This window comes from Atta colombica, unplaced genomic scaffold, assembly GCF_001594045.1.
Source record: "Atta colombica isolate Treedump-2 unplaced genomic scaffold, Acol1.0 scaffold61, whole genome shotgun sequence".
Classification (NCBI taxonomy): domain Eukaryota; kingdom Metazoa; phylum Arthropoda; class Insecta; order Hymenoptera; family Formicidae; genus Atta; species Atta colombica.
The window spans coordinates 404255-415632 of NW_017259552.1; the positions used below are offsets into that span (position 1 = coordinate 404255).

The 11378-nt window shown below is 32.1% G+C and overlaps 1 protein-coding gene across 1 annotated transcript in view; it reads left to right on the forward strand.

The window, feature by feature from the left end:
* Window positions 1–11378, forward strand: part of LOC108692133 (sulfotransferase 1C4-like) — a 52025-nt gene that overhangs the window by 35827 nt on the left and 4820 nt on the right. The window contains exons 4-5 of the mRNA XM_018200285.1: window positions 739–865; window positions 954–1045. Coding sequence (XP_018055774.1) covers window positions 739–865; window positions 954–1045 — 219 coding nt within the window. The remainder of the gene's footprint in view (window positions 1–738; window positions 866–953; window positions 1046–11378) is intronic.

An 11378-nucleotide genomic window follows, 5' to 3' on the forward strand; every position in this document is an offset into this window, starting at 1 on the left:
GGGGAATTTTGGAGGGATTATTAATATTTCAAATTGATTACGTTGAAAGTCCGACAACCATATCAGCACGTAATTATATTTTCTGAAATTAATTCATTTAATGAATATATTGTATAGTTCAACATCTTAACATTCATACCGTAATGATGCGTATTTAAAGTAATGTATCTAACATAAATGATCTTATTTCCAATCTTATTATTATTTTTTATTTATCAAAACCACTTTTTATATTTTGATATTTCGATTCTATACATTCTGGCATTTCATTAGAAAAAAAAAATTTTCTAATGAGATTTGTGATAATTACAGAGCCAGTAAAAAACGTGTGGATGATTTAGACTTAGACATGTAAATTAAGACTCCAAAACAAGATATATAGTTGAAGTTAAATATATGCTTAATTTATATTTAAACAATATTTAAATTTATTATGTCGACATAATAAAATATTATTTAAGTATATATTTAAATATCATTTCTATAGTACTATTAGGAATAGTTGAAACCTTTTTGGTAATATTTCAAAAAGATTGCAGATTCTTTCTGTAACATTTTTTCAAGATTTCATGTGTTGTCTCAGAAATGTTGCAGACATATTTTACGATTGTTATGAAATGTTTCACTTTTCAGTTGAAATATTTCTCAGATATTTTTTAAAACTTTCGGTGCTGTATGGGAAGGATATATTAAAAAATAAAAACTACAGATAACATTTTTCAAAGATTTTTCTTCTAGATTATTTACGTCGCAAGAAATCCAAGAGACGTAGTAGTCTCGTGGTATAATTTCATGAAAATGATAACACATTTCCAGTATCAGGATACTTTTGAACAGTTCTGCAATAATTTCATGAATGATCACAGTAAGTTTTGAAAAATATTATTGATTGTTACAATTTAATTTAATTTTTCTCAATTTTTCAAGAAGCTAAATTTCCATAATTTCAGCAGTATGGAGTCCATATTGGGAACATGTGAAACAAGCTTGGGCGATGAGACACAGAGCAAATATGATGTTCCTCTTTTACGAAAATCTAATAAAGGTGAGATAGAAATAAATTCTACTTTACATTTTCGTATAAAAGGAAAAATTATTATTTTTTTCAAGAAAACATTTTTTGACAAAAGTAACAGTATACAAAGACATTACTTTATAATATTGTCATATTTCTACAAAATTTTATTAACACAAACACATACGCACAATCGTAAATTAAAAAAATATGATTTGTAAATATATAAACTAATAATTAAAATTAGTTATTTTGATAAAGCAATATTTAAAAAAATTTAGTTTTGTCATATCAAAATTTTTCATTTCCACTTAATTACTGGGAGGTTATTAAAAAAGGATTTTTAGTCAAGAAAGTGTAAGTAAAAAAATAGATTTTGACTTCCTGGATACGATAAAATTATTAAAATATGTATAGTGTTTAGAGAATACTTCGAAAATAAAATATGAACAAAATGTATTTATCAAAATTTCAATGTTTTTGTTCAATTTTCGAGATGTATTTTAAACGCCACGTTCACTTTTTAATAATGTTATATTCAAAAAGTCAAAATAATTTACAAAAACTATTATTTCTTTTATTTACATCTTTTTTTTTGCAAAAATCAGCCATTTCTACAGCCATTTAACATCCTTCTTTAATGTGCATTTTATTCATTAATTTAAATAATAGTTGATTATAATTTATTATAATTAAATTTCTTAAAACAAAATTATATTATTTAGATTAGGGATACGCAACACCCGAACAGCGCATTTGCACCTATCGGGGCTGTTGGGAAGCGTTTGGGAAGCGCGCTATCAGTATTACTCATCAACATATAGAGTGCATTTGTTTATGCAGTAGCGCATCAATTGCTTTCTCATCTAGCTAGCATCACATGACTTGAATTTGCTGAATTGACCTTTGAATATGAATAGTTGCTCGTATCGTATTGGATCGTATCTTGCAATAGAAAATCTGGAAAAGCTAAGCTGATTGAAAATTAAGCTTAGGGACCTTATTCTTGAACAAATACATATGGAAATAGCAATTTTGTGTAAATCGATCACTCACAATCGAGAAACTGTCATTTTCGTGCAAAATTATTCGTATGTGCTCAAAAATAGAGCGCCAATTTCACAACTCATGATTACTCTTAATTGAGATTCAACTTATTCCTCATCTCCTTCTAATTATGAGTTATGAAATTAGGCTTAAATAAAGAATTCGGAAATATTAAATAAACCTTAAAATATTATACATTTTATTTATAAAAAGTTCATAATTCTTATGTGTATTGATATTTTTAATCTAAAAAAATGTGATTTAAAAGTTCATTAAAAAAAGTGTGATTTTTAGGTTAATCTGATCGCAATACAAATTAGCAAACTTCACATCTTTTCTATTATATCTTACATTGCATTATTTTTACTTTAGTAGGATTGATTTCGACAAATTGTTCTTAATAACTTTTCATTTTTTAATATTTTAATAAAATTCATTTTTAGTAATACAATCGGCTATTATAGTTGGTGATATTATGAACAGTAAGATATCTAACTTGCAAAAGCGACTTTTGCAGCGTAATTTGTCGTTCATTTACGCAATACTGCGAGCAGAGCATCTTGAGCAGGACCTCCGAGATAGCTGCGCAGATGGTGTACATTCCTGCGTAAACGAATGACAAACTACGCTGCAGTCGCCTTTGCAGATAGAATAAACGAATGATATTTGCGGCAGTACTGCATAAACGCACTCATAGAATGGACGTAACCATCAGAAGGTGGATGAAAAAACGAGTAGAGTAAGAAATGGATGAACGTTCTTTTTCTCTTTACTGGTTCTCTTTACTTACTAATGATTGGTTTGTCACGAGTGCTAATTACACAAGTGACAATTACGCCAGGAACATGCCAGGAAATATAAACAATCAAAAGTTAAACCGAGATATTGCCGAAATATATTTATTGGATATAATTAATATAAAAGAAGACCCTAAGTGAGAATAAACTATAACATGAATAAATACGAACGCAAGATGTTGCGGAAGATGCTGGCATCGTCCGATAAGCGGAATGCTGACGGATTAATGCGGAAGAGCTAAGATTGTCCTGAAAATCAAAATATATACAAAAGATACCAAGATATATAAGTGCGACCGCGGATGTGTTCATCAACCAGATATTTGAAAGAAATATGTCGCATTACTTTGCCCATCTTACCGAATATCGTAATAATATTTACTGCGAAAAGTGTTAAGTGGAATTGTAATCCAGTCAGAAATTCCTCGAAAATTCTTCGAAAAGATGTCGTTTCGATGATAGAAAAGTTGTCAATTCGAAATTTCAATATTTTCGAGTGACAAAAAATTATGTATGTAGAGAGTGCAATGAGAGTTTGATACATTTTTAACATTTTTGATATAAATTTGTGATATGTAATCTTATATTTTAAATATTTTCGTTCAAAGGTCGAATCGACATTTTTTACGATTTTATTTTGACAATTGCAATATCGCTCTAATCATAAAAGCTTTCTCAAAATTTTTCAGAACTCTCAACTACAATCATGGAAGGTATTCTTTCTTATTTAATTTAACTGGTATTTAATTATTTTAATTCAATGTAAGTTTCAATGTAATTTTAATTCAATGTAAATAGATAAATATACATCATATTGTATAGTTTTAACTTTCACTAACATCAGTATTGTATTATCTCATTATATTATATTATTTTTATCATCCTTATAATTTTACATTATATTTATAATTATAATTTATTATATAATTTATTATATTTCTAGACACCAGTTTATAACATTCTTTTACTATACATTTTAACTAATAAACTGGAGATTCATTTCAGATAATGTGAAGTATATTTTTATTTTTCATCGATCGATCATATGTTATGTTTTTACCGTTCAGACAAATTTTGTAAATATTGGTAATGATCCGATCGTGATCGAAATGTCTGTTAGTCAGCATGTTTTAGTAAAGTTCAATAATTAAATGAGACTTTATTTTATCTATCAATCTTTCTGTAAGTTATATTTCTAGCTCGTAGTCCTTCTCTTTTAACTCGTTTTTAAATTTTTGAGCCATAATATTATATAATTTTAAATTTATTTTTCTTTAATATTAATTATTTATTATTATATATTATTTTATATATTATTTTAATATTCGGTCCAATATTCGCTTCATATTGTTTAAATATTGTAATATTTTAATGCGTCTCTTTTGGACAAGCCGATAAAGCAAATGGAAATCACAGTGTCAGCTGATCTCTTGGGGTATATCCGTACAAACTTGCATAGCCATAAAGAGAACTATCCGTATTTTTCTTATAAAGTTGCAGGTAAAATGTGATTGGATAATTTTCTTTATGCATACGTTTTGCGGCTGTGCAAATTGTGTGGATATATCCTTAAGACCGCAGCATAGACTTTTGCATAACGCATAATGCGTAGTGCGAAAGCAATTCTATCAATCAGAATTCTTCCTTTCCTCCCACGAAAGAGAGATACTTTGATTGGTTGATTCTCTTATACACTGTGCGTTATGTATTACGGAACAAATTAAGCTATGTTAGCGCTATCAACCTCGTAACTAAAAAGAATATTTTTGACACAGCTATCGAAACACAATCGATTCTGTAAATATAATGTGGTGAAAATGAGAAAAGTGAGCAGTCCACGCGATTCTGTAACTTCAATGAGTTCTATACATACTGGGGATCGATTGTGATCTCAAAAGGTGAGGTAAAAATTGCAAAAATGAGCAAATTCATTAGAATATTAATAATTTATGTTACAACTTATTTACTTTCCGATAATGGGAGAGGAAAAGGGAATTGTTGTATCTTTATGAAATAGAAAAAGTATTTATTTTAATACAAACAGTGTACTTAATTAATCTAGCCAGTTCGTTGTGTTAGTTCTGTTTGTTGCGTGCTTCTGTTGTCCTAATGTGTATCCCTAGCGTGAGATGTTATACAAGTCGCGGTAGCAATATTTTCCCTTTGAAAATCGACCTGGAATGAGACAGGGTTTATGTAACATTCCGATAGTCGACAAGTCCGAGTTGAGGTCCTCCGTGATGCCTTTGTTCCAGCGACTTCACTGGAATTAGTTGCTGAAGGCAACGATTCCCGAGTTTCTGATGACGTCGCTATATTTATCTCTGGCGAATCGGAAGAGTACTGGACACTGGAAACTTAAACTCTTTGCAGAGAAGTTCAAAGGGGCTCGAATCGAGTGGCTGCTCATATTACAATCTTTCTGTGCTGCATGGATCTTAATTCTGTCCGTAAAAACATAACCTACTTGATTGTTACCGAGCTCTTGATATCTGGTCACGTTGGATTGTGTATGTAACGTTTCTTATTCCAAGTGATTTCAAGTTGATTATCCGATAGGGAAGCGAGGGACATGTTGTAACAATTTTTAGAATATTGTATATATTATGAAATCAAGTATTTTTATAATTATAATTACTTTTATCGAGAAATTAATCATTCATACAATAAATCGGAACAGAAAATATTAAAAAATACCTATATGTTTTCCCCACAACATGCGTTTTATCAAAAAGTCGGTTGTTACAATTAGTGTTTGGAGCTAATTGTAACAGCAATGGGGCAGGTAGTAATAATAATAACTTCGTGAAGTTTTAGGTTTGAGCTTTTATTTTTGAAAGATAAGTACAAAAATAATTATTGTAGAAAATCTTATTGTATTAAGTAAGTTTGTAACTTATTCTTTATTAAAATTATCAACAAATTTAAACTTTCAAATCAACAAACTACTAAATATATATATTTTTTTAAATATTAGATATTTGTCGATATTTTTATCCTTAAAACTAAAATAAATATTTTGTTATCAACAATCAACTTTGTAAATTAAACAGCGTTTTACTTCACTTAATTTTGATAATCAAAACTTATAAATCAATATAGCACTTTAATTACAATCTCACAGCCTTAGGAACTTCACATAAATATGCCTTTAAATATAAACCTAAGTTCATACTTAAAGGCATATTATCTAAATATAAACCTAATTAATACTTAATAAATAAATCAGTTGCAATTAATACAAATAAATGAGTAAACGTCTCCTATCACACATTTGACATGTGTCCACATCTTGCACTATATATTCTACCCAATCTTCTTTGTTAGAAGTCCTATAGGCATCGCTGCAAACTAACTAACAATATCATTCTTCAGTTTCGGAATCTGAATCAGAACTCAATATTTTTTTCTTAATCAATTTTTTCTTTAATCGTTTTCGTTGATTATATTCCTTACATCGATTATTTTCCTTTACTTTTTCCTTTTCCCTTTATTTTCCTCTTCTCTTTATCATCATTTTTTTGTTTCTTGTTCATTTTTTCTTCATGCCCTTTGCTAAAGCATCTTTTTCTGGCGTATCAGTCAAGACAGCTGATTTTCTTTTGCGATGACTATGAGCAGTTCGTTTTCGGGGTGGAGCCTTAGGGAGGAGTCTGACCTTTGATGATGAAAAGTTTTTTAATTTATTCTGCAAGCCAGACGAACTTGGAGTCAGTAACGTAACTTTACATTCTTTATTTAGCAAGCTAGAGGAATCTGGAGTCAGTAATGCAATTGCAGTTGTATTCGTTGTTGTGTCCGTCACGCTTATATTTAGTTTAGGAACAGATTCTAATAATTTTGGGTTTTCAAGGTCCAGCATCAAATTGGAAACATTCTGTGTGAAATGGTATCTTTCTCTGACTCAATAGGCTTTGGACGATAAGATAGTGCAAAGTCATAGTCCTGAAAAATATCAGTATTAAAGGGCCATAAACCAGATGTTTTAAATCCACTCATAATGTTTGCAGGGTTTAAGACCTGTAGTAATCTTTAACCACACTTGGGATATCACAGACTCTCATAGTTTTTCCTGGATAATTATTCATCTATGCTGTGGATGATTATTCATCGGTTTACATAGTTTTCAAATAGTACTACAGACTTCCACATCTAATGGTTGCAGATTGTGGGAGCAGTGTGACGGAAATGACAACATGATTATGTTGTTTTTCTTGGTCTTCTCAATGACTTGAATATTGATGATATGTGAGTTGTGAATTGTGATTGTCGAGCAGTAAAAGAATGGGCTCTTCGGCGGAAGGTTTAATATATTTAATAAAATGATTTATGAATATGACAAATTCTTTTTCTGACATCTATCCCGAAGAATTGCCAGCGTCGATGGAATCTGGTAAATCATCACGGAGAAATATTTCTGTGTATCTAATTCTTGGGAACATAAACATTGGTGGGATAGAATTTCCGGCTGCATTTATAGCACAACGAACGTCACGAGTGTTCCTCTTTCGGCAGGATGCACCTAATTGCACTTACTTGTTTCTGATCACGAACAGCCATTATCTTTTTAGGCTTTTACACAGTCATGACCCCTGTTTCGTCAACGTTCCATATGCGGGAAGGAGTAAATTCATTCACTTTTGGAGTAACTTTCAATACTTAACAAAAAAATTGTTAACATTGATTTTATTGAAGAATGTTGCTAGACTTAGTGATGTTGCTTCTGGTGTTCTTAATGATAGTCGATGATTCCTGCGCATATAATATTTTGAAACCAATCCGGTCTAGCCATATTATTCTGATGCCAGTAAGGGGGAATATTTTTTATTTCAAGTATTACAGCACATTGGTAAGCTAGCTTTCTGATTTCCATAGGCAACAGCCCAAAATATCTATCTGAATATTTGAATAAATAGGAAGCCAACTTATCTTCTGCGTCTTGCGTAAATATCAATTTAGGTTTGACATAGCCAACATTGTAGAACATTCATTATTTTTCTTTTTCTTAATATATCTATATAATGTGGATATATCTATATCACATGGAACAAACAAAAAATTTTACTTGCTTTTCGTATTATTTTGTAAAACTTCGACTGAAACTAACTCATAGACATCTTGGCTTTTCGAAGTCTTCACCGTTTTTCTTTTGTAGTCTCTCATACTAAAAAAGAATACAATAATGAAATACATTAAAAAATAAACAAACTCACAAAATCACCCATGCAAATATAAACATCAGGGAAATGTTACAATTAATCTCAAGAAATTGTTTCAATTTGCCCCTTAGCATGAATTTCTAGGTATTGAGATTAATATTGATTTATGTCATTAGCAGTAAAAATCAATATATAGTAAAGGTAGACATATTTAGGAACTTAATGCTCAAAACAGTCATAACAATTGATAACAATAGGTATCAAAAATCAAAGTTTACATAAATTTTTTTTTTCATTACTTGACTGAATCGGAGCACGTGCAACCTCTCGCTGCGCTACCTGGCAGAACATTGGTTGTGCTAACGTAATGCGGGGAGTTATAAGATTAAGATCGACGATTAAGATTAAGATTAAATATTCGACGTCAAAGAGTTCAAAATCTCGGTAAAAATTGCGTGTTATTATTTACCCCTGTTACAACTAGCTCCTTGCTCCCCTAATTAATAATAATAAACCGATAGAATTGTTCGTAAATTCATTCTTGTGGTATTAATTCGAGTATCGATTATGTGCGTAAGTAAATCAGTGAAAGTGGTACAATTCTTCAAATACTATTTTTAAAAGAAAAACAAATTTCTGTTTTAGTACATGTCACATTAATTTGTCACATAGAACATGAAGTATTTTTGTATTATTTTCCTACGGTTGTGAAATTTATCCGTCAAGTTACAATATAAAGACAACGAATCTCTGCAAGATAAGAGAAAGAGAGAGAAAGGAAGGGAAAGGGAGATGAAAGGGTAGAGACGAGAAAGAGTGAGGAGAGGAGAGAGGGGGGGAGGAGGAGGAATATGTGGCTTACTGATAATAGAAATGATGAGTGACATCTTAGATGTAGTTCTCAGTGATAGAGCTTCATGTCTAGCTCGAAGATGTTGGAGCTGTACGAGATCATTGACTCGAATGTTACAAAATTAGATCGGAATGAGCATAGAACTCAAAGGCCCGAGAATTCACGAGGGACAATCAAAGAAAGATGATTGAGAAGTGCCCAGGAATGCCCAAGTAATGTGAAGAGTTTCACGAGATCGCCGTTTATATAAGAGTATTCTTAGGAAAGGGACTTTTTCTTTTCGAGAGTTGATTAGTCGAATTCGGATTGGTGAAATAGGTTTTAATAATTAGTGGCAGGACTCTTTTCTCACTTTTTAACTGATAGGAGGAGTACAAGGTTCGGAATACATTTTGGAGAAGAAAAAGGTGTTGATCGGAATCTGTAGTGAGAAAGAGTCATCCTTAATTTTATAACTTTAAAATTTATGGGTAATCATACGTGTGCTAAGAAGGCGCATGTGCATTGTCGGCATGGGACCTCTCTCTGAACATCGCGTGTCACTTCTTGGATTTTATGATCACGGACTTGTGAGAATGGTCCGCGATTTGACTGTTGAGAAAATGTCGACGTCTCTAACTGACATTTTTATTATTATTTATATATTTTTTTCTAATCGCAGTGTTCAAGGAAGGCATCCTTGGCGTCTCTTTTAGTTTCGCACGCGTGCATCGATTTAATTTGTTTTAACTGACATCTACGAGGAGATACTAGAGTTTTAGTTTCTCTTAAAAAAAAAAAAAGATTTTTACTTTTTAAATTGTAACGGCTTCATTCGTCTGTTACTCGTAACTGTCTCTATATTTTAACAAATTCCAGATCTTCAAAAGAAAAGAGTCATGGGAGTCCACTGGATGTAATAACACCAAATGTATATAGTTCACAATTCCATTCGTAGATAACATTTCTAACAAATTTTATGAATAAGAACAATTTTAGATGTGTTGTTATTCATAACTTAGAATTATGAATAACAACACATCTAAAATTGCTTTTTATAGTGTCAATAAACTTTGTAGCTTGATTAGGTTCGAAGGATCCACTATCAGTCAGTTCATAAAAGAATATAATCTATAAAATTTCTTGTAAAGACTACGATGTCACTTATATGGGTTAAACCAGTTGATTATTAAAACGTACTATTAAACCGAACACCAGTATCATATTATGAGAAAAACTATTAGGTGTACAACTTTGCTTCCGCCGTTTTTTTTCCGAAATTCGAGGCTTTATAAAAAACTGGTTATACATTTATGATTTAAGTACGATTAAAGTATTGTCCATCGCTGGCTATTACTTTCTCCCATCTTTCGGGTAGCGTACGAATCCCGCGTCGAAAAAACTGGTCATCTTTTGAGGCTATCCACGAATCGATCCAATTTTTTACTTCTTCATAAGACCGGAAGTGCTGGTCAGCCAGGCCGTGTGCCATTAATCGAAACAAGTGATAGTCAAAGGGAGCAACGTCTGGAGAATACGGCGGGTGGGGTAGGACTTCCCATTTCAACGTTTTCAAGTATGTCTTGACCACTTTCGCAACATGGGTCGAACATTGTCATGCTGCAAAATCACATTATCGTGTCTCTTGTTGTATTGCGGCCGTGTCTTTCAATGCTCGGCTCAAACGCATCAATTGCGTTCGATACCGATCGCCTGATTGTTTCGGTTTTAACAGTTCATAATACACTACGCCGAGCTGGTCCCACCAAATACAGAGCATGACCTTGAAACCGTGAATATTCGGTTTGGCCGTCGACGTGGAAGCATGGCCGGGAACTCCCCATGATTTTCTGCGCTTGGGATTATCGTAATGAACCCATTTTTCGTCCCCAATGCGATGCAGAAATTCCTTCCGTCTTTGCCTTTTAAGCAGCTGTTCACAAGCAAACAAACGCCGTTCAACATCTCTCGGCTTCAATTCGTACGGCACCCAATTTCCTTGCTTCTGAATCATTCCCATGGCTTTGAGGCGTTTTGAAATGGCTTGTTGAGTCACTCCCAATGATCGTACCAATTCTTCTTGATTTTGACACGAGTCTTGCTCAAGTAATGCCTCCAATTCTGCATCTTCGAAAACCTTCTCTCTTCCACCGCTATGCCGGTCTTCGATGTCAAAATCACCGTTCTTGAAGCGTTGAAATCACTCACGACACGTTCTTTCACTAATAGCGGCCTCACCATATATTTGAGAGATTCGATGCCTCAGCCGCAGATTTCTTCATATTGAAGCAAAAAATTAAAACCTCCCGCAAATGACAAGAATTTGGCTCGTAAACTGACATTTTCAATAAGAGAATAACTTTATGATGCAGACACAAATCGACTAATGTGTCTATGAGGTTATGTTGACAGATGCCCAAGTTTATTATATGACGGCTATGATCTAGTTATTTCGACCACCACTTACCGCTAAAGCTATCTATAGGAAAACAGCGGAAGCAAAGTTGTACATCTAATATATATATATA